The following is a 24974-nucleotide window of genomic DNA, read 5'->3' as shown; positions in this document are numbered from 1 at the left end:
GTTTAAAAAGGAATGGTTTTTTGGATGAAGTGAAATTTTACTTAGCTTCTTATGAAAACAGGAACCCACCTAATAAAGGACAATATTGGTGTTTTCACTTTGAACACTGTACATTCATTAGCAATATTAATTTGTAACCAACTCGGTTATTTTAACTTTTTGGTTTATTTATTGCTTAAATGTTGATTGCACAGTGTATTGTTACATTTCATGGAACTGGTTCATTACAGACAGTACAGAAAATAGAGGAACATCAATAAAACAGAAAAAGCTGCCCTACCCTGACTTTGGACAACAGGCTAATTGTTGCTTCCAAAAGTAACACAGATTTCATTTACTTTAAGTGAATTGCTACCAAAATTCATATTACTCAAAGTGACAGTACATTTAAAAGAATTTAAAGCAAAAGCTGCAACACATACAAACATCAGCTGGGTACCATAAACATCCAAACAGTATTGAAACCATCACAGATACGATAGGCCCATTGTGCACATTTTGGATTCTAAGCTGTTCAACTTTTCAGGAACAGAAAGAAATAACTGATGCAAAGCAACTGTATACATTAGAACAGTTTTAAATGTATTTGGTTTTATTACCTACGATTTCCTATGGTAAACTGTCGGGTATACTATATTACAACAATGGACCCCCATAAATCCCAAATTCTTTGTCTGTCCAAAATGGCCAGAATACATCTCCAGACTCTATGTTTCCAGCTAGGAGGAAATGAAATGCCATGCCAACACTCTGAAGATTACAGACCTTTTATTCCTTTCTGTCTGCACATCCTAGGCATGGCTTGTCTGAGTTTAAAACACGTGGAAGCCTACCATGTTAATAAATGAAAATTACTTCATAAACAGACTACCAATGAGTTGTACGTGAAATGCTGAATAGAATTGTTCACATGCAGTATACATGCAACAAAATTCAGTTAACCAGAAGAAAGTCTGTATTTACAGCAGAGTCTGCTTACTGCAACAGTGCAAATGAAAGTACATTCTTTGTTTCTTATTCTTTAAACTGCTTAATTCTATTTCTTTTTTTTTTTTTTGTACAAAAGCACACAGTGTTACTTTATAAAATGACATCAGTGGACGGTGTCTTACATTGTGTCCCCCAGTTTGATTCATTACTTAAAAAATTACACTCTTTATATAGGTCAAAAAACTAGCATGGCTTACCTTAAAAAAACAAAAAGTGACAACTAAAAAACTAGGGTGACAACGAGTTCTATTAATGTGATGACTCTGGTCAGATCAGGCTGATACGTTGCAGCAGTAACAATCACAACGGAATGCTGTAGGTAAGGGGCTGTTTCGTCATCCACTAACAGCTGTGATTGCACTGTCAAACTGAAAAGAAGGTCTCAATTACCTTTTTGAGTTTTGTGAATGACTCCTGAAAGTGTCATCTCATAGGTTTAAGTAGCTGAAATCTTTCTAAAAATATATGCTATTTCATGCCTTTAAAGATCTTTAAAAGGAGCTTTGTACTTCAGTTTAAAAAAATGCAGAAGTCCTACTTTATGCAGCAGGAGTGCAAAATCGAGAAATGCCAAGGACAATTAATAGATTGGCTTGCTTCTCTATGCTAAAACAAAGTTGATGCTAATGCACTATTTATCTTGGTCTAAACTTGTTCAAACTTCTTAAAAATTGAAAGCCATATAACCGAAGTATCAAGAACATATGTCCATTAGAGTGTCTGCTACTTCCAGAAAATCCAGCTACACTGGACTGTGAAGCCTAACTGCACATGGCATTGGGCTACTCAGAATTTCTCAATGGGTCAAAATTTCTCAACGGGACCCACTGACACTGCCAATAACCTTCCAATCCTGTACAACTCACTAGAGGATGATTTTATTTTATTTTCTATTTGTATTTGAAACTTACATTCAGATACATAAACCTATGAACATTTGCACATCTATTTTCCATATCTACAGGAAGACTTGTCAGTCACAAGAAAAATATATGCAAACAGTGGATCTGTAAAATGCTTTTGCTTGAAAACACATCTAATAAATTCTAAACTTTCAAATGTTTCATCTACAGTTTTCTTTCAATTTGCAAAATATCATTAAAAACCTATATTACCAAACTACAGAAACATTTCATATAATATAATCTCTAATTCTGTGTTTATGTTTTAAAATGCCCTCAGTTTATTGCTATACTAAATATATACCTCTCATTTATCTAAAACAGACACAGCAAAATACTACTGCCTTTTCAAAAGCATAGTTTTGTAAACTATACATCCATAAACATCAAAAAATATTGCACATTTCAATGCGCCAAGAGAAGACTTTCCATCTCTTAAGCAGAACATTATAGTTTTCAGCAAAAAACAGCACACAATGAGCTTTTTAGAAATCCAGTATATTAATCATTTATTACAAACTTTTAACAAGTGTTCAGTTGCTCATTTTTACTGCAATTGAACCGATGATAGGTTGTTTCTTTAATATATTCCATACTAGCAAGTAGCTTCTACAGTAGGGATCGGCCTGGCACACATGCCAGAGCATGGCACACGAGGCCATTTTTCTCAGCATGCCACAGCCAACCCAGACTCTGGGCAGCTTCTGCCAGCTGCCGTCCAGAGCCTGGGCTGGCTGCAGCTGGAAGGCTATGAACAACTGCATGTGGCTGAGGCAGCTGTGCATGCACCTCTGGCTGCATGGTGGGAAGGAGCCTTGGGCATCACAAACCTGGCTTCTCCCACCGTCTGCTCAGAGGCACGTGTGTAGCTGCTGCTGCCATGGAGCCGATGCCAGGGATGTGGAGCCTGGCACAGCTGTTTGCAGTCTTCCAGCCACATGCTATAGATGCCTGGACCCCAGGTTGGCTGTGGAAGGCAGCTGGGAGGGTGCAAACAGCAGCGCTGGGCTACAGGGCCGCAGCACTGGCTCTGTGGCAGCAGTGGGTACATGTGCAGCTCCCAGCGCATGGAGGGGAAGGGGCTGGGGCGGTGCAATCCTGCCTCCTTCCCCACCATCTGCCTGGAGGCACATGTGCAGCTGCTGTGGAGCTGGTGCTGGGGCTGCAGAGCCTGGCACAGCTGTTTGCAGCCTCCTGGCTGCCTGCTACCAGAACCCAGGCCAGCTGTGCCAGGCAGCAGGGAGGCTACAGACAGCTGTGCTGGGCTCTGGAGCCCAGGCACCAGCTCCAGGGAGGTAGCAGGTGCAAGCACAGCTTGCAGCACGTGGCGGAGAAGGGACTAGGGCACCCCGCTGTCCACCTAGATGCATATGTGCAGCCCCTGCCAGCAATGAGGATCAGGCCCTTTGTGGCTTCCCCATCTCTGGCATGCTAAGTCGAGGCATGGGTAAAGCTTGGCGTGATTTTGGTACCCTGGCCAAAAAAGTTGCCAATCCCTGTTCTACAAAACATTTTCATAAGGAAGCAAAATTACTGTTCCATTAAGTGATTAAGTGAGCCTAAAGCATCTACCCTGGGTAAACCAGGGGTGTGGGTCTGTGTGGGTGAGTTGGGGGAGAAGGGGAGTGAAAAGGGCTGCAACCATGAATTGTAAATACAGCACCTACTTTTAGGAACTTTTGTAATATTTTGTTTGAGCCTTTGGCAAAAAAGTTCTCTCTTTTGAGTTTTAAACCTACTGAAATGTGAATACTTTATAAAAGAATAATTGATAAGGTGAACATAATTAACCTAGTTTTAAATTTTATTGAAGAATAAACAGTGCAGAATAATTTTGAAGGCTGGCTAAAAGACATCCCTATTTGTTTTAAGTCCACTGTTTCTTCTAAAAACTATGGTCATTTGACAAAACAAACAACAAAAACTTGACAACTCTTCTTGGTCTTTCTATTGTACTCTACTCTAAATAATGTCCAGCAGACTTCAGAAGACACTTAATACACACAAAGATCTGGAAACTTCATCTCATAGACTGGAACGGATTGGTAATGAGCATGTCCAGCGGTAACAGTCAACGTTCCCGAAGGGCTAGGTGGAGGACTGTAAAAGAAGAATGATAAACCAAATATATGACTTAACTTCTCAAAATGACATGTATATACAATCTGCTGTTATCTGAGGTCCATATGTCACCTGCCAGGAAACTTGAAAGTAATTTCCCCTTCCCCCTTGTCTTTATACTATCCTTTTCTTGAGTTCTTAAGAACACCAAATTATAATGGCTCATTTTTGTTTATGTCTGTCTGAATCATCAGCTTCATTGATGTCAATGTAGCTATGGAAATATGGTTTGTTATTATTAATAAACAGTATTATCTATGTAGAACAACAGATGTACATGACATGTTACAATAAACAAGGACAGATTGCTAACCAATTCTTAGAGAAGCAACCGTAAGGGAAAATAATATTTCCTTCCTTGTAGCAGCAAGATTATTTTGGCAAATCTGACTAATACATATGATACACCCACACAAATTTCTAGTGCCATGTTGCTCAAATATGCTTCCACATCTGAAACATTTTTGAAACCTAAGCAGAGACCAGCTGCACCCTCAGTTATGTGAATAAACTTCAGAGAAAGTTGCTAAGATTGATGGGCTCAATTGAGGCCTCCGTGGACACTTCAGAACAATTTAAAAGATAAATCAAATTTTCCCCTTAAATGATCTGCTTTGATTACAACACAGCAATTTTAAAAATAAGCAGTATCTGATGTGATTATAGGATGATCTTGGCAATGGATATTTTTCTCTAACTAAAGAAATTGCAAATAGCTATAAAATCAAATGTTTTCCTAGGAGAACCTTTAACTGAAGGCAACTGTCTTCTATTTACTAAAGCTGTGGTGTCTAGGAACATGGTAAACACTTCAAGCTAGCACAGAATTCCCTAATAACGACTTGCGTTTGTCATTACTGCCAACCGTTTTGCGTATAAAACCTTACCGAATGGTGAGCTCCAGTATCTGTGCAAGTCTGTCATGAAGCAAGTTTGCCTAGAGAGAAAATATAAGGATTTTAATGACACCCTGAAGAAAAACTACTGCAGATGAAAAGCAGCTTATAGAAATAAGCCGGAACAGTTTAGTAAGTGCATTTCACATGGCCAGGTGGTAAATATGGGCAGTATCCACTATTTCAGCTTTGTTTTCCTGCTGCATTAAGGACTCTAGGTTTTGGGAAGGGTATTATAAACGACATACATGAGGCTGTAGGTTACACCGATTTGTACAACAGAATCTGGGAGTAGCAAAATTGAACCAGATTTTCAAATGACTTCAGTTATGAACTAGCAAAAATTCTTCCAGTCAGTTAGGCCTATGTGGGCATGAATGCAAAGATACTTTTTCAAGCGCTTCCACAGTCATAGATTCATAGACATCAGGGCTGGAAGGGACCTCAGAAGATCATAGAGTCGAGCCCCCTGCCCAAAGGGCAGGAAGTCAGCTGGGGTCATAGGATCCCAGCAAGATAAGCATCCAATTTACTCTTGAAGGTGTTCAACGTAGGTGCTCGAACCACCTCCGTTGGCAGGCTGTTCCAGACCTTGGGGGCTCGGACAGGAAAGAAATTCTTCCTTACGTCCAGCCTGAAACGGTCTTGCAGTAATTTATAACCATTGGACCTCGTCATCCCTTGGGGCGCTCTGATGAACAAATGTTCCCCCAGATCCTGGTGGTCACCCCTGATAAACTTATAGGTGGCCATCAGATCACCCCTGAGCCTGCGCTTTTCCAGGCTAAAGAGCCCCATGGCTCTCAGCCTGTCATCGTAAGGTCTGCTTTCCTGACCTCTGATCATGTGCGTGGCTCTCCTCTGGACTCTCTCAAGCTTCTCCGCATACTTTTTGAATTGTGGGGCCCAAAACTGGACACAGTACTCCAACTGCGGCCTCACCAAGGCCGAGTACAAGGGGAGAATGACATCCTGGGATTTGCTTGAGAAGCATCTATGGATGCAAGCCAGCGTTTTGGTCGCTTTACTAGCCGCAGCATCGCATCGCAGGTTCATGTTCATCTTGAACATGATGAACCCCCAAGTCTCTTTCTTCCGTCAATGATGGAATGATGGTCAATGATGACCCCCAAGTCTCTTTCTTCCGTAGTACTAGCCAGCGCAGCACTGCCGAGCCTATAAGGATGCTGCAGGTTTTTCTTCCCAAGGTGGAGAACCTTGCATTTTTCGGTGTTAAACACCGTCAGGTTCTCATCCGCCCATTTGCTGAGCCTGTCCAGGTCAGCCTGGATCACCCGCCTGTCCTCTGGTATGGATGCTCTGCCCCAAAGTTTGGTGTCATTGGTGAACTTGGCCAGTCCGCTTTTGACTCCAATGTCCACATCATTAATGAAGTTGCTAAACAATAGTCAAATTCAAACAAACATGGCTGTAAAGCCAGCTTTCAAAGGCTATAAAAGTAAAAGTAGGGTGGAGGACACAAAGTTTATATTCCTCAAAGGAAAAGGGGACTCATCCCACTTATACTCACAGTAATTTTGATATTCTACACTGGTAACACTTGTATAATAGATACAGAGAAAAAGGAAACAACTGCTTCTCTATTACCAAATGCAAGCTATCACAAACTCCATTCCCACCCATTGACATCAGCCCTTGCACAAATGCTTTTGCATTATTATTCAAAGAACTCACTTTGGTTTCACATTGTGCTGCAATTTCTTCAAAAGGTGCTTTCTGGAACTTTTCGATCACAAGGCGTCTCTTTTCTTTCTCTTGCTCCTCAAGTCCAGTATTATCTTTAAAAAAAAATTTAAGAGCTCCAATTCATTTAACAGCCCACTTATAAATGACACAAACACTAAGAGGTTGGCCTTTACTGTTACCTAAAAATGGTGAAGAAAGCAGAGAACCCCTCCTCAAAGGAACAGTATTTAGACAGCCTAAATGAGCAAGTACTAGCCGCATCATATACATTCCCTGTAATAACAACACATGCCAGAAAAAAAACACCAGCATGCACAATTGAACATAGGACCATACCTTCCAATCCCTACTCAGCCAACGGGAGTTTGGATTGAATATGGGTTGCATGATATATTTTAGCTGTAGGTCACCACCAGTGGAGTGATGCATGGTCTTCTGTGTTTCAATGACCAACATATGTAACATTCTACTTATGTAACTGATAAGCATCCATCACTACATGCTGGCCCCTTATACTTAAATACAATATGTTTAAGAGGTACTATGTTTTTGTACCACTTGTCTCCCTCCTTCCCCTCCCCATCCCAACTCAACATGCTTAAAAATGAGGCTTCATGTACATATACTGACCACTGCTTTGAAATCAGGGGACTAAGGTTTACAGTCCTCTGAACAGGCAGAGAATCTTCTTTGGATGAAAAAGTTTTCCAAAATGTAAGCATCATTTTGTACTTGTAGCAATTTTTAGTGAACAGTTTGCAGTTGAAACATCAGCCATTAAGAAGCCCATGTTTATCTACATGGAGATACAGTGAAATTGAACTCAGAAGTTCAAGGTGTAGTTAGCGTTGCAAGGTTTCAACATCTGTGAATTGCAAAAGATTGGAGGACAATTACCAATTGGAGGAGTTTGCTAATGTGGGTGTTTTGAACTTGTTTTTATCAACCAGAGAGCAATTCTGTGTTTGTTATCACCTAAACAGCTATCAGAATTGCAACAGTTGCCAATGGTGCAACTGGACTGGTGCTAGAAGACAGGACCTGGGCACTTACACCTTGCAAACATGTTACTGGCAGAGATTAAAATTTTGAGTGCCAGTAAGCTCATCAACGCTACATGTACTGCAGTCAAATTTTTAACAAGTTCAAGAAACTTAGTTTGGACCAAAAGGTCAAGAGGAGCTTCTTTATTTCCATTCATAACGAGAATAACGAGGTTTGCAGATAACATTACAATCTCACTAACAATATTTTTTTTGAAAGCATGTCCCCCACAATTACCTTCCAAAGTGCAAGGAGGGGCATCTGACTTGCAGAACCCTGATTAATAGTGAAATATAATACAGAAATGATTTGGCTGAACACATAGTTCCTAGGTCTAGTATGGTGGATAGGCAGTTGGAAAAATCCATTTTTAGTTATAAAGTTACAAAGTTATCACATGTAAACGTTGGAGACTAAAACAGAATCCCTTAAAACTCACAATGCAAGATTTACAAAAGACGACCTCTGAGGGATGTTAATATAGCCGCCGCTATTCAAAATACACTGTAAATTTTTGCTCTGTTGAAATTTTTTTCAAAGGGAAAAAAAAAAGTCATGAATCTTTTAAGTGTTTTTCAGGCCTTAACTTGTAAGAGCCAAGATCTAGATACAGGTCACAACAAGATTCATTTGCAATTTTTTTTTTTTAAAGTATGTTTCACTACCCCCAAGGAAATTTGCAAACATAATTCTCAGAGAAATGCTTAATATAGATCGCTGAAACGGGTTGGAAACAAGTACATGTAGTTGCAAATCAATGCATTTTGTGACAGGAAAACCAAATAATATTTTAAGTATGCTGTGCTGTCAGAAATTTGTTTCTGGCAAGTATTTCATTTATTGGACATGCCTTACATTCAAAAGCTTCTCTACTTTTCTATGCCTCACCAAAAAAACAAATCCTTGCCTCTTGCATTGATTGGACAGGAGTAAGCTATGTAAACAAAGACTTGCAATAAATCTCACCAATGGCTTTCTTCAAAGCTTCAAAGGTGATTTCTTCAGTGTTACTGATCTGCAGAAAATAAATGTTTTTTTTAATTAAGTAGAATTGCGTATGCTCGTGTAGTAACATGGCAACTAATAAATGCATTAAATGTCACAGTACCAAGTACACCCCTTAAATGTCACAGCACTTTTTCTCATTAACTTGTGTTTGACTGATTTTTTTATTTCTTAGAAATAGAGATTACTATCATATATATAACAAGTAACCTTATACTTCTTCACCATTTTAATACATTTGCTGTTTGATTATTCTCGTGTTCTGCTCAGAACAATAATTCAGTGATCCACCAACTTTATTTTATCTTAGGCAGAGCTGATAGGGTCTTACAGCGGCAGTGTGGGACAACAAAGTATCGGTGTCACTATCTTCAGTTATCTAGCCTGACAAACTCACTACTGAGATGGATATTTCTTAAAACAGACATCTGCCTGAGGCTCACTTTCAGCCTTTTCTGGGGAGAGTGTCAGCAAAATAACTTAAATCAAGAAAATCATATTAGGGGAAAGTAAATTTTTCCCCATGTTAAATTTCTTTGAATTATTTTGCTGAGGAATTTGAACGTCTTCATACTTTGGAAAAGGAGCTTGACATTTGGCAGAGATTGTCTTTGTGTAAGGGATTAATTTTTTTTAGTTGCTAGCGTGGAAAAAAAGCCATTATGAGGCTCTGAGACACACGGTGTGCAATTACTCAGTACAGACCTACTGGCAGCAATCCTCTCTAAATGCTACCTGCATGCAGCATTCTGCTGTGGCACCGGGGACTGGTAAGGAGAATGGAGACTTTCCCTATAATCTTAACACGTGCCTCATGTTAGTATCCCAGCTATGTGGAGGAGGAAGCCAACCAAATCCGAGCTAAAAAAAAACACGAGGCATGCCAAAAAAAGGAAGACACAAATAAAAAACAGTTAGAAGGTCTAGTAGTTGTTACTGGATTTGTATTATATTCTCATTTCTGGAGAAACTATAATGAATAAATATGGAATAGAAAATCCTTTTGGTTGAATACCTTGTGACTTTTGGTAGAGAATCATCAATCTGATCTTGTCCTTCCAGCCCCTCCTCGTTTAACAGCAAACAATCAATGACTGGGTATGTTTTTTAAACCCAATGTGCATCTACCTTAGAGTCATTCATTTGTATCAAAAACGGCTATGTGGCCAAGTCCTAGCTGGCAGCTCTTGTGGGGACTACTCTGGGAGCAGTTTTGCTACAAATAATTCTTGTAAATAGTTCCACAGGCAGGACATCTATATGTCCTTTTCACTCCAGAGGGAGATTGCAGCCTGGGCCTGGCACCAGGGCCCATAAATTGCTTCCTGATTGTTTACCCATGGCATAATATTTCATTGTCCTGGATGAATGCTGTCCCTTGATGAATGCTATAGTTTTGTAATAGCTCAGCTGCAAGTGTGGTTGGCTGAGCCTGAGGACAGAGACTGAAGCTTCGAGAGCTGGAGGAAAAGAAGGCTGCAGGAAGGACAGAAGGAACCAGAATGGCACAATAAAGACTGTTTTGAAGCAAAGCCTGCTGTGCTGTTTGGGACACTGGCAGCCTGACCCCCTCCTCTTTAAAGGAGAAAACATGGCCCCTTCTTCTCAGGAGTTGACCAGAAGGAGCTCTCAGAGGTGGGGGTGCTGTGGCTCACCGGAGAAGCCAAAGACTGAGAAAAACCAGCATCTCAAACCCAGAGGCCTGCCCCTTGTGAAGCCATGCTAGGGCTGGCTGCAGGGGGTCCTCTCAGGAGAGTGAGACCAAATAAGGCTGCTTCTCGGGGATCCTGAGCAGGAGCTCCTGCCCTCCAGCAAAAGGGATGTTGATCCCGTGACATTATCTATACTGTATTCCTCCTAACTTGAATATGAGAATGTAATGTGACTGCCAAAAGGCAAGGCTAACCAGAACATCTTACACTGCGATGTGCCTTTTGGAGAATAAGCTTCTATTAGCAACTGCAAAGGGAAATGTTAGTTATTAACATTAACGTTTCAGTTAAGTTGTAAAAGGTATGCCCTAATAATTAGCCATAATGCAGATTACTTACAAGGTAATTAGCATAAATTCTTCTTACTTTCCAGAAAACAAAGGACAGTATAAGACTCATTAATTTAGTTATGCTTCTTAAGGGCTGTCCTTAACACCAGGTCAGTAACAATGAGCTAAAATATTTGATGTTGCCTATATTTTACTCAGTAAGAATGCAGTATTTCATAATCTATTATGCAGAAGACAAACATGTATGTCATATTTCCCCAATAAATCAGACTGGTAGAAAGCTAAATGTCTAAAAACCGTAATGAACCAACAACATCTAATATTACCATACAAAACAGGTAATATATTGCACTGCAAGCAGCAATTTCAATCAATTAGATAACAGATCGCTACTGCTTGGTAGGAAAGCCATGAAAACAAAATTGAAAACACTCTCTTTAGATAAACTAGAAATGTTTCATTCTATAGGTTGTCATATCATGAAAAAAAAAAAGACCTCCTTTAAAATAACTTCTGTTTTTCATACCTTATCCTCCGAGTTGCTGCCAGGCAGAATATCCACCTGAATAGACACAGTGTCCACAATACTCTTCCTTCTGGAAAGTCTGTCTTCATCTAGAAGAAAAACGTTTTCTCTATCAGAGATAAGACAAGTAAACTCAGGCTTTTCCATATGGCTGTAGATTTGTTTTAATCTGGCAATTTAACTCCAAATCCACTTATTTTATCATTTGGACAATTGTGAAAAAAATATACTAAGTTCTAGCATGAATTAGTGATAAAAAATAACATTTCACCTACTAGCCCTCAATTCAAGCATCTCAGGTGAAACTGTTACTATGAAATACAATAGTAATTTAAAAGCATTGCAATCTGCACTGTTGCAAGCAAACATGGTAATCCACAAAGGTTTGAATGGAAGAGAATGATATTTGTGATAAAAGTGCATATATCAAGGTCTTGTGTTTGCAGTTTTAAAATAAAATAGGGTTGTTTGACAGATGGTTCAGTTTTCTGCAGGAAGAAATAGATTTATCTGGGAACAAAATACACCTCCTTCCTTTCTCCTTTGGCTACTGAATTCATGTCTACCATAATTTTACTTCCTTGTTCATTTCGCTTTTCCTGTTTTAAAATTTTTTTTTAAGGTCTAAATGCCCTGCAAATTGTTGTTAAAAGGCATATAGCACTCTGACTAGCACTGGGGGTGCCAATCATGTTTACTGGGGAACACAAAGGACTCGATACTCTCAAGAGCAAGTCATGCCTGAAAGTAAGCAGTAAGGGGGTTCATGGACTGGGGGAGACAGGTGGTAGGGATCAGACACGGGCATGAGCGGACAGGGGGGCAAGGGTTGGGATGTCTAGCCCCTCACCCCCTGCCACTGCTTTCCCTGATATAGTGGGGGGCTGTATTTAAGATGATCTTTCAATAATTCCGTCTTCAAAGTAAAATGCTGCAGATAATGTATGTTGCAGTAAAATGCTGTATAAAATGATGCATAAAATTTCTTTTGAAAACTGGAAGAATGAGTAACCCCTGAATGAAAGGCAACTTTTTTCTTTAAACAAATTTCTGTTCTGATGTCATAATGCTATTTCAGAAGATACAGCATACATTCAGCATTAGAAATTCAACTAACATTTGATGACCCTATGCAGTTTTAAGAGCAACTGGATAGTGATTTTCAGACCCTGCACGTATTCCATCCACGAACAATACTTGTTTAGAATTACATCAAAAACATTTGAGATAATCTGGGATAGCTTTTTACAGCACACATGATTTACTTCTTCCTCAGAAGTGTGTATCCAAAAACATTTCCTTTCAAAATATGATGTGTTAAATGATGGGATTTATTCCGGTGCTCAAGACAAGGAATGTGCTTAATGAACTGATGTATGGTTCGAGTCTCATTTACATTTTTTTTTTTTTTACCGTGCATAAATGTTTAATAAAAAAAAAAAAGTCAGATTTGCACATAGTTTAAGGTTCATTTATATTGTCAGAAAACAGTTAAAGGGCTTTTAATGTAAATGAGAACGCGGCTGCAATCCATTAAACACACTTTAAGTTCTTAACACTGTTTTTTGTTTGAAGATGATCAAGACGGGTTTTATTTTTTTCCTTCCACCAAATTCAAAACCTGATGTTTGCTCACAGGAGATTAATACTAAAAAGTATCTAGAATAACAAAACCATGCCATGAATGGATGCAGCCTTTATACACAAAGGAGGATATTTCATAGGAAATGACTTCACTGATTGAATCCTAGTCCACAGAAGCAAAATGTTTGACAGAAAAAGATGGTTAGTGGAGATATTGCAAACATAAGGAATATTTCAGAAAATGCTCAGATCTGTTTTTCCTTTGTCATCAAAGGAATATAGCATCAAATGCCTCCATTGAAGACAGGGAAAAAAAACCCATCAAAGCAGGATACAAAGTTGTCCCAGGGAAGATTGTGACTAGAGAGAGGTCTAAATAATGCCCTAGGTGGAAAGAGCAGATGATAACCTAACATACAAATATGAAAAGAATCCACGTCCACCAGAAAAATGAAACTTTACAGCAGTGACAAAAATTGCTGTCATTTAAGGATACCAGAGATCTCAGTAACTGAGTAATCACATTCAAACATATATGGAATGTGCAAGTAGATCCTGTTTCAAAGAACTGCCCACCCTATGTGCTCTAACTCAACAATGGCAAAATCCTCATCACGAACAGAGGTCTCCTGGACTATATCTGAGAATGAATTATTTCCTTGCTGGTAACAGATCCATCTTCTGGCCCAATCTTGTTATAGCTGGTTGCTATGTGTTGGAATATTGTGACAAGAAAAAAATGCCAGGTTATTCAACGTTATTTTCTTGTGTCTACAAAAATACAAATTAGTATCTATGCATCTCTGGTACTAACCACAGAGAAAGCTTATGTAGAGATCAGCTTGGATTGCTGAGATATTAAGATCTAACAGCCAACTCCAAACTAATCAGCCCTTTATTTCCATGACTAGACAAAACTATTTCTATGGATATATTTTATGACACAATATGTAATCTTCAGCTCAAAGTGATGCTTCTTTAGTGATGGCTATTAGACAACCATACAATATTCACACATGTAAGTTCATGATGACATCGTTAAGGAACTGGCCAACTTTAAATGGACAGCAAACACACCAACACTTAGGTCAACCATCTTGGCCCTTAGATATTCAGCAGCAAAATGTGTGCACCCAGTACACAAATGGTTCATACACACAAAAAGAATGGACACAGTGGTGAATGAATCCTGTAGATACATCACTGGCTACCTAAAACTAAACAATGTAGACAACCTATCTACATTTTATAGCTCTGTGAAGTCTGTGTGCTTGCTTACACCTTACATTGAAAAATTCCAGCACTGAGTACTCCTGAATCCATGTTGCTGACCTTGGCATCCATGTAAGTAATATAAGGGGCAGGGGGTAGTTGAAGAGGGTCTGCCAGTACAACCCTATGCTGCCCAGACCTAGAAGTGGAGCAGAAGCAGCTTTGGACTGTCTGGCCACAGGATGTGAGTGCAGGGATGCAGCAGGAGCAGTAGGGCTGAGTCCCCAGGGCAGTTAAGACCTTCCCATGGGCAGGCAAAGCAGAGCTGCTTCAGATGCACTCCTATGACCAAGATGGCACAAGACAGGTCTAGATCCAACAAAGGAGTGCTTGCCTCCCGACCCCACAAAAAATTTGCCCAGAGCCCTAAAATTTAGAGTTATACCTCTGGTCCATGTAGATCCCCACTGGTATGTGCCTATTTTCCAGCATTACTGTTTCCACATAAGCACAGGAACTTTTCTTTCTCCAAGAACAGAGAAAAGGCAAAATAATGGGTTTGCATAGGGACATGTGGAAATGGGCATCTAACTTTATGCTCTTGGATCTTAAAGCTAAAAATCCACCCCATGCTTTTAAACCATGCCCTACAATCCGAGCTCAGGCTTCCCCTTAGTGAAGTGGGGGCCAACCTTTTGGGCAGGAATGCTGCAAGTTAGCTTTACCCCTCCCGAAGTACCACTCTGATTCTCTTTTCTTACCCAATAAGCTGCTCTGCTTTCATCTTCCTGCCCTGTTGCCCCTGTGCTTCCTGCCCTCTCCCCAGTCCACCATGTGTCGCATTCAAAGGCTGTTAGTGCCACTTGTGACACCTGTGTTGAAAGCTCGCCACTTGTTCTGGTGGATGTCTCACTATGACAAAAAAATAAGGACCTGTTTGCACTGAACAGTTCAATTTGCACTAAGCTGACACGTGAATTTAAAATGCAAAAAAAATTCCTGAAAATCTTCATGTGGAGGAGAAGGCCTGAATGAAAGCTAATGCTGTGTGAAATTCCTGAACTGTAGTCAGGAGTGAACTACCTTGGTCACCTTGATGAGAAGTTCATTTTGAGACCTAAAAGTACAACTGTATTTGCTCACATACTCTATGCACCTCTCTCTCTCCTCTCCCACAAATTAGCCATTGAAGATTGGGGTGCGCATTGTAAGCGAGGAATCTGATTCCTACAGTGGAATGGAGGCCTGAGCGTGCCAGAGAGGATGCCAGGGGCTGTTCCCTCCAGGTTGGAGGTAGGAAAGGCAGTGTCTGCTATTCAGCTAAAAGCTGGAGGCTTAACCCTGGCATGGCTGCTGCGAACATGGCAGCAGTTTTTGGCTGAGCAGGAAAGGAGGATGATGAGTAGACTCTGCCCATGCTCCATGGCCCCAGAACTGAGCCAGGACTCTGGAAAACCCTTTTCAGTTCATTTTGCTTTCCTAAAATGAGACACGTGTCTTATTTTGGGGTATGTTGTATATACAACATGGTATTTCACTGGAAATCTTCTTAACCAGAAGCACTGAGATAATTTATTTTCCTCGCAGTCACAGACGAGATTTCTGGAACCTCCCCCTTGTACCAAAAGTCCCAAGTCCCTGGCTCAATTCCATTAACCTCTACCTTCCCTTGAATTTTTATAAATAATATATACATTTTCAATTTTAAAACTTGTGGCATAATAAAAGATGAGGAACAAGTAAAAAATGATTTTAGTTAAATATGAAAAATGCAATATTGATTGTCATATTGTTTAAAAACAAGAAAACCTTCCACATTTTGAAATTTTTCACAGAACCTTGCTGTCGATGCCTGGCATCTTGCTACAGCTTACCATGACGTACAAGTAGTAGTTAGTGCTGCATTTTAGGACAGAAACGCCAAGAGTAAAATAAAGTATAACCTGGAAAAGATAGCTACAGTATCAGCAGCAAACAGGAGGACAGCTAATACATAAAAACTAAACACAACACAATATTTGGGCTATTTATCTAGAGGTTTTCTAAAAGCAGCTTGTGTGGCTGAGAATGCCCTAGCCACACAGAGGACAGCTATGCGGAGGGCAAGCGGACCTATAGTTTGGTTTACCTTTTGACTTGTGTCTGCATTTACGAGGCTTTTTGCCTGATGGAAATAGAGCTAAATTCAAAAATATATAACAAGAACAAAAATGTATGTTTAATTATCAGCTATAAAGCAAAAATTGGGAAGAAATGCAGAAAAATCAAAAGAAATCCTATTGTTTAAATATAACACAGCTTAAGACTTTCCAAAGATTAGATCTGAAAACAGACAGAAAGACGACCTCTTATTTCTTCCAACACTTCATTTTTTTTCAGCAGGATGGGGCAGTGTAACAAAATTAACTTGTCTACTGAAGAAGTCTGTACTTTAAAAATCCCATAAATCATTAAAATTAATAAATTGGGACTAGATAGTTCTCACAGAGCTTTTTTTTGTTGTTAAAAATGTTAATTCAACGAAGCCAAAAATATTTTAACAGAACACATCAAATTAGTTTACATTTTTATGGAAATCAAAATTCAAAGTGTTTTTTTAAAACTTATTCTATTACATTATAAATCTAAGGTCAATAAATATTTTAATATTTATTTTCACTATGAACTCCAACATTCTATTTTTGCCCTGATTTTGACTATATTACATTTCAAAATCTCAGACTGTTCTGCTAGATGGAAATTTTGTTTTCCTACGCAGTGCTAATCTTGCACCTGTAATCATTAGTTCAGGTCATTTTTCTGAAACACAACCACCAAAATAAAATAACCACTTTACTTATCCAAGTACATCTGAACAACCAATTAAGGTCCTGATTCAGGAAAGACTAAATATGTTAAATCCAACCCCTTTCAGGAAAGCAACTAGTCACATGATTACTTTTAAATATATATGTTAGAGTCCTTTGGATCATTTACATTTAAATGTCCTTCCTAAATAGGGATGCTTTTCTAAATTAGGGCATAATTTATTTTTTAAAAGTGTGTGTGTGTGTGTGTGTGCGCACACACAGAATATCTATAACAAACCCTTTTCCCTTTTTGCTTAATCTTCACAGAAAACTGACTACTCAATTTGAATTAGAGAAACTTCACAGTATTTTCTGTACCGCTAGCAAATTCTTATTTCTGAAGAATTCTGTGATTATACTTTCAATGCATTTGATGCCAAGTATTTAAGTTGCATATATTTTGGGTGAAGTGATAGACAAGGCATAAAAATGAATTATGAATAGTTGCTACTGTAACAGATGCATCATTTATCACTGCTCACCTGTTACTTGGGGCACATATGGAACCGACAGTCTTTCCACGCTGTATCCGCTGCCACCTAATGACTCTGCAATCTTGTTTGTCAGGAAAAACAAATTTTTTTCGTGCTTCTCCAAGGATTTTGGAAGACTGTTAAACATACATTAACAGTTAATATTTACCGACATGGATCAAAAAAAAGATTCTTTCACAAGTTTTCAGCCAACTCAGGTAAGTAGAAACATTTGGATGGAAATAAAGATAATTCAACTGGTCACATGCCAATACTAATTTCTCTGCACAGTTTTCCAATACTAAGAGTGAACTCACTATATCTGGTTTATCTGAAACTTAAAACTATTTATCCTTCACAGTCTGGGCTTTAACTATTTTTGCCTATTTTCAATTTATCCACTATCTCAAAGTTGTAAAGAAATCACAAAGAAAGAAAAGATGTTTTTTACTTACATTCAAGAACAATTTCTCCAATATGTTTTTCATGGGGTTGAAAGATCATGCTGAGACAATAATTCTTTTTGTTTGGTGTAGTGCTCACATGGTAAAGTGCTTAGGATACCACACTACGACTGCTTACAGACGTTAAAAAACCCAAAACAAAACAAAAACCCAGTGGATTACTTTAATCCTCGCACGCTCCTTCGCCGATACCAGCACGTGCCCAGAAGCGGCAGTGTGTTAGTTAGACCCAGCTTGCCCGATGTCTGTACAGACTGGGCATTTTAGTGGGGCTTTTCTGGAGTTTTTAATCCAATAGGTGCTTGAACTGACTTTAGATAAAAGCACCAAAAAGTCCTGCTGAAGCACTCAATCTATATGGATGCTGCGGAGCCAAGTCGAAGTAATACACTGCTTCTTCTGGTAAAGCACAGGGTGGGGTGTGTGTGTGCTTTTTAATGTCTACAACCAGCCTGTATTTTTAAGTTATACATTGAGGCTCTCCCTACACATTACGGGTATTGTGCAATTAACCGGTTAACCGTACAACTACCTTTAGACTAGCTACACGTGCAAAGTACTTATCACACAATAAAAAGCTTCAACCAACTATAAAGTTATTACACTTTATTGAGGTCTAACTTTATAGCTGATTGCTATCAAGCTTTAATTTGCATGTGTAGCAGGGTCTCCCCTGCAGCTAGGAGCCCCATCAGCTGTAGAGGCTCCCAGTTGCAGAGGTGTACCTTACCCTTACCCAGCAATCTCACTGTCCCGGGCTGCATGAAACTCCTGGGACAGAAGGATTGCCCCTGTGGTGAGCTCCCCCTAGATGAGTGTGATCTTCCCACCCTGCAGGCATTTCATGAACCCTAGAGTGGGAGACCAGCCATAAGAAGCAATGGGATCCAATATGTGATCCCACAATTGCTCCTCCATGCATGTGTGGCATTGCAAGACACACTATTTGTGTGAATCGTGCATTAGATCTTATTGCACGTTTACCTGCACATTTAGAGGGGGCCTAAGATACCTAAAATTGCTCAAGTGCCACAGCATCAAGATGCAGGTATACTGGATTAACCTCATTTAATAATTAATATAAAATGCTGAGTGCCCCGTTTTATTTCTTTAATACTAACTTGCCCTCTCCTGAGAATATGTTCCTTGAATATTTTATGTCAGTTCTCAAGGTAGTCAACCTACTCCTATGACGTACACAGTACAAAATATATTTAAATGCATCCCCATCTATTCTATTATAAATTATATATCTTCATACGTGCACTTGTTGAATGTGTTTTCTGGAAGAAAATAGGGTGCTTCCACAGTTCTAGTTTCAATGACCTGTAAAACAAGGAAAACTAGAGTCCGTTTTGAAGGAATGAATGAAACCTTTTCAATCTTATATTTACATATTTAAACATTTGTGTGCATATGTAAATTAGCATACCTATTGCAACCTACTGAAAAAGAGCATTTCTAGTTTGAACAAACTAAACTTTATTTCCCGAAATAACCCGCATCTAACAACTGCTTAGGTTGCCGACTGCAGACCAGATTCTTAGCTGCAGCAAATCATTACATCTTAACTGAAGGTTACAGAGCTACAATGGTAACGGATCTGGTCCACTAAAGAATTAAATATACTGCTATACTAAAATAAACATGCTATATGAAAAGGCGATCGTTCTCTAATGTGCTAGCTGGCCTGAAAGACTGATATAGCAGTACTGGTAGATACAGAATATGCTTAGATCTCTTATTATGTAGTTTATATCCATTCTCTCCCTAGAATCTCACACAGTGGACCTAACTCGATACTGGTATGGTTCTGCAGTGGGATACTGAGAAATGTGTCCTCTGGTACAGTTATTAGATAGACAGTTGCTACAGATTTAAATACCAATACAAGTTATGAAAAAGTAGGAAGTGCTTGTAAGAACTTAACAGTAGCATTTTCATATATTCTACCTACTACAGTTAGTGTTTTCATCTCAGTATCTGATCAGCATAGAAAAATAAACTATTATTTAGCAAAAGTTATTTAAATATTATACAGCAGGAAATACCACATTAAAAAAGGAGGCTCATTCCAGACTTACTTTGCTGACATGCTGGCAAAAGGCAGGGACTGCAATCATCTGACTCAGAAAATTGAGGTAAGCTGCAACCAATGCCATAATCCCACAGCGATTGAACACTGGCAAGTTATCCTCATTAATGATGGCAATGTCCTACAACAAACAGGAAAACATCAAGTGGCCCAACATTTGCAAAATTCTCCTGTACTAATACAACTACTTCATGCTCAAAACCTAGGGACCTCCAGTTAGCAGGATATGAATAACTAATGGAACCGATGGGCGTTCTGGATAGAAAATAAGGTAAAAATAATGCCTTTTGACTTCTGTTCTTCTGCCACATAACCAGACTCCCTTTACTCTAAATGCAAAATTCTTCTCCAGAAATCAGAAACTATTTAAAACTATGGATTTTACACAGAATCTGAAGAAGGTAGAGAGAAAGCTAGTATGGAGTGCCAGACAACACAAAAACTAATCACTCCTAACCGCATCCTTATGGAGACAGGATTTTGATTTTGCACACAAGGAAGCAGACATAGGCTATGGACAAACAGAAGTGCTTCAAAAGGGGGTGGGGAGCTGCATCTTCAAAATGCACATTTGCTCATTTTGTTCATTCTTCTACAATTGCCAGCCTCTCTTCAATAAATGCACGGACAGGCACTCAATTCCGTACTGCAAATGTTAGGGAAACCGCTGGAAAACATGGTGAGGTGGAACATACACGTGTCCTAGCCCTCTGGCTGGGGAGCAACAAAGGCTATGAACAGACATTCATTTTCTGTTGAGAGAATAGCTGTTCTCCCGGTAAAGCTAGAAGTATACATGTATTCAGGCTTTTTCCCCCAGAGCAAAAATGGCTGGTTTGGGTAAAAAAACCCAAAAACTCCAGAACAAGCGGGGTTAAATTGCAGAAATGCTGGGAGACTGAATGGCTATACACCTCCCCTGGCTTCACTCCTCCTGGGGACCAGAAGGGGCAGAGCTGAGGGAAAGGCGCTCATGTTTTCCCAAAAGCAGGGTTACTCCAGGTCTTGAGGAGGTGTAGGCAGCACCTGCTCTCATACTTCCTGTAGACCTGGAGTAGAGATGTGAAGGCCCGGAAAAAAAGCAGAAAAATTCAGGAAAAAACCTGTCCCCCTTCCCCCGAGGACTTTTTTTTGGTTTTTTTCCAAAAGATTGGAAAAATTTATTTAAAAAACCTTTTATAGTTTATTGTCTTTTACAATGATGAATAAAATGTTTGAGAGAGTGTGTTCATATACTGCTACCCTTTAGTTCCCCCCAAATGTTTTCTAATAACTGTAATAGGAAGACTTTTATGCAAGACTATCTACAGTATCATATCATTACAACTCCTGTACACTGAGGACAGGCAGTACAGTCCAACTCAAATGCAAGAGCAGGATGCATTTCTGCCCCAGGGGACACTGCTAATTTCCACAAGAGAAGGAAGAAAGATTCAGTGCTTTCTTTGTTTTTGGATTTCCTCTACTGTTGACTTCTGATCTAGAGGTTAGTAGAGCTGCTCCTGGCTTCAAAGGACTGGGAGTGGACACTGACAGCGGCATTCATTCATTCCTGTAGAGATTAGAAACAAGCAGCTTATTGCCCTGCTTGCTCAAAAGCTCCTGGAGAGGAGACGGAGCAAGTCTAAAGTTTCTGGAGTTGGAAAGAATCTGCCTCCTCCTGGTCCTGTGACCTTGAGATCTACAGAAGTACAGAAGCAGCACAAAGGAACTGATAGAAAGTATACGTCTTTATTGAAAGGTAAGAGTTGAAATTTCTTTGAATTCAATATATGAAACTATATTTTAGCTGCATTAATATATTTTCATAACCTATGTAATTCATAACTGAATTCCTACTAATCTGATGTTTTGTGACAAGTCACCCAACCTGAGCAGTGAGGTGAGGCATGCAGGGCAGGGAAGTTGCTCACAGTGAACTCTGAAGAGGCCTCACCTCCCTCCATTACTTAATTTGTACATGCTGTAGCTTAGTGTTTATATAGACAAGCTAGCTACTAAATTACATTTTTCTTTTTTCTTTCCTCAGCAAAATGGTATAACCAACTTCTAGCATATGGAAGCATTTCCATACTGCAAGTTATTCTGAGAAAAAAAAAAGTGATTTGCAAATACTGTCAAATGAAATACACATTTCCAAATGCTACTAGGACTTGACTGAATTACCAAACACATCCTTGTATGTAAGAAGTGTCCTGCAGACATTAAAAAATCCTTCATGGGTGTAAGTGAGGAGGAGGTCAATCATGATGATGAAAGTGCAAGTAGCTCTTTCCAGCATTCTCAATCCAGAAGTCCTCCTACTGCTGCTGCTTCTATAACATCAGCATCACAAAGGGTTGCCCAATCAACATCCTCAAGTAACCAAATACTGCAACTAACTGTATGCAAAAGACTCTCAATAGCTTAATTTGTAGACAAGATGACATCTGAAAAATCAGGAAAAAATTGACCAAGCCCTTGCAAGAACAATATATTCTTCTGGGATGCCAAAAACTGAAAATGCATACTGTCAGGAAGCTTTTAAATTACTAAGAGCATCATACCATTTGCCCAGCAGACATTCTTTGAGCAAGCCTCATTTAGAGTTATGATTTGGACGTATAATGCAATCTGTACAAGGAAAAAACAACAAAGCACTGCAACTTGCAGTACTTACCGATGGATGGACGAATGTGCAAGGAGAGAAGGAATCATAAACTTTGTGATAACAAAACCTCAACCAGTTTTTTATAGAAGCACTGAAACAGGAGAAAACAGGCATACTGCAGAGTATATTAGTGGTAAAATATGTGAAGTCTTACAGAAGATTGGGAGTGGTAAAGTATTTGCGTTGCTGACTGACAATGCAAGTAACATGAAAGCAGCACTGGGGAGGAGTGGTAATCTCATTTAAAAAAACAAAGAAGCTCTTCAAGAAACAGTAAAAACTGAGGACCTTAAAGTACCCCGAAGTGTAAGGAACAGTGTACTTGATGAGGATGTCTTCTGGGTTCAGCTGCAGAACGCCCTGAAGATTCTAAAGCCACTTTCTTCAGCAAATCACTGAATTTGAATCAGACAGTGCACTTTTGTCAGACATGCCTTACCGAATGGAACACATAAAAATCAACTGCTTTTGAGAATCTAAGTGCATCTCCGCTCACAAGTACAGAAGAAAAAAATGTGAAAGACTGCATTAACAGACAGGAAGAATTTTGTTGCCAGTCAATTCATTCTGCTGCAGATCTCTTGGATCTAAGATTCAAAGGCAGAAATGTTAATGATGATAACGCTACTACTGCATTTGACTGAATTACAAAACAAGCAATATACTTAGGACTTGATGCTGGAAAGGTACTCTCAAATGTTGCAGAATACAGAATATCTTCAGATATTTGGTCCAGGAATGCAGCCTGGGACTTTACCAAGCCCATCCCTCTTGCAAGATGGTGGCAAGGCCTTTTCACAACACAGCCTCTGACTCCTCTTGCTTCTTGCCTGCTTCATATTCCTCCATCTTGTGCAGCATGTGAAAGAAACTGGTCTATGTTTGGAAATACTCGCACCAAATAAAGAAATAATTAAAGAATTATTATTATTAAAGAATTAACACATGGAAGAGTAGAGAAGCTTGTCTCAATTCGGGCAAATCTTCAGTTTGCAGAAGTCAGTGAAGATGATAACAATGAAAGATCAGAAGAATCAGAAACAGCAGATACTGCTGATAGTGATAGCTCAGAAAATGAAACTGATTAGGCAAAGCTTCATGTAGCAAAATTTGTATTCAAGGAGTCTTGATTTATTCCTTTTTTTCTCAGCTCTTTTTCTAAAAATGAGTCCTTTCTGCATCTGCTTGACACTCTGGAGGAGACTAAGTCCAGAATACATAATAACTTTCTTTGTTTTGCTATAATGTTGATGGTTTCTATTATTTTCAACTTCAATTTTTGCCTGCTTCTCATAAACTGGAAAAAATTAAGAGCAGCTTGTAGCTCCACTTGTAACAAAAATTAAAAACATTTTAAAGTGAATTCAATTAGTAAATTTGTAATTACTGACTGAATAAACTACATTTTTAAATTTAATAAAACATACCAAACATGATAATTTTATGAGCAAACCAAATTATATATAATACGTTTTATGTTCTTAAAATAGTAAAGTGAATTTAGATCTGTAAAGGGTGCTAAGAAAATCAGTATTGCATATATTTCAATTTTTCCCCAAATTTCCATCCCCCTCTCTATGAAAGTCCCCCAGAAAAAAATGTGTTTTTTTCCAATGGCTTCAAAATTTCCGGAAATTTTACATCTCTAACCTGGAGGGGAGAAGTAGCCAGCAGCTGCTCCCACTGGCTTCTCACAACAGTTTTCCATATGAAAAGCTTTGCTAGGCTGTTCCCTCCACTCAGCTGCTGGACACTGGGAGCCAAGTGGCAAGGATCAACGCAGCTCCCTAAGTGCTTCTCACATTGGGTAAGAAGCAGGCAGGGGCTTTGTGCTGCTGCTCTCTCTGCTCAACTCCCAGAAAGAGGGAGCACCTCTGTCACCTGGCTGGGAAGAGGGAACACAGCGAGGAACAGCCCCTCAAGCCCCTTCTCTGAGCCAGGGAAGTGCCCAACTTCAGAAAGGGGCAACGGGCTGTGCCTCATTGCTACCTTCCCCTGTCGAGACAGTTCAGGGGGGAGGAAGAGGAGAGGAGCAGTTACTGGTGTTCCTTGTCTCACACCCTGAAGACCAGGAGAAGAGTTGTACATGGCCCGCTGCTCACTTCCCCCAGAATGACATCAGACGGAGGTAGTTGCAGTGCCTGTCTTTTGCCCCGTGCACAGCTCCAGGTGACCCAGGAGAATGCAGCAGGTTCCCAAAGGGCTCCCTGACAGCTTGCCACTGGGGAATATAACACTTTAGCTCAATTTTGCCCAAGAGAAAAGAGATAGAGGGATCTTCATGGCTGGAGGTACGTCCTCTCTCTCTCTTTGCCCAAGAGCCAGTGCTCTTGCATGAAAAAACACTTGAATAGCTCTTACAGTCTCATTTTCTGTTTGGAGAAGAGTGTTTCTTCTAGCACAAATATAACAATTGCCCATAGCAAAAGGCAGTTTTTAAGTAAATGAATTTTG

At 39.5% G+C, this 24974-nt stretch overlaps 1 protein-coding gene across 5 annotated transcripts in view; it reads right to left on the bottom strand.

Annotated features, from left to right (window-relative positions):
- Positions 1 to 146: 146 nt before the first annotated feature.
- Positions 147 to 24974, bottom strand: part of EFR3A (EFR3 homolog A) — a 143532-nt gene continuing 118704 nt past the window's right edge. For 4 of the 5 annotated variants that reach the window (XM_090040665.1, XM_090040661.1, XM_090040663.1 and 1 more), the window contains 8 exons: positions 19860 to 19991; positions 19037 to 19101; positions 17321 to 17448; positions 11194 to 11282; positions 8627 to 8675; positions 6605 to 6708; positions 4901 to 4950; positions 147 to 3992 (listed from right to left, as the gene is read on the bottom strand). In XM_090040665.1, the coding sequence (XP_089896791.1) occupies positions 3887 to 3992; positions 4901 to 4950; positions 6605 to 6708; positions 8627 to 8675; positions 11194 to 11282; positions 17321 to 17448; positions 19037 to 19101; positions 19860 to 19991 (723 nt within the window). In that variant the 3' untranslated portion in view covers positions 147 to 3886. The remainder of the gene's footprint in view (positions 3993 to 4900; positions 4951 to 6604; positions 6709 to 8626; positions 8676 to 11193; positions 11283 to 17320; positions 17449 to 19036; positions 19102 to 19859; positions 19992 to 24974) is intronic. The other variant, XM_090040662.1, reaches the window with a different exon arrangement.

This window comes from Crocodylus siamensis, chromosome 3, assembly GCF_052110815.1.
Source record: "Crocodylus siamensis isolate JL-2025a chromosome 3, ASM5211081v1, whole genome shotgun sequence".
NCBI lineage: Eukaryota > Metazoa > Chordata > Crocodylia > Crocodylidae > Crocodylus > Crocodylus siamensis.
This window is presented reverse-complemented; position numbering and strand designations above follow the sequence as displayed.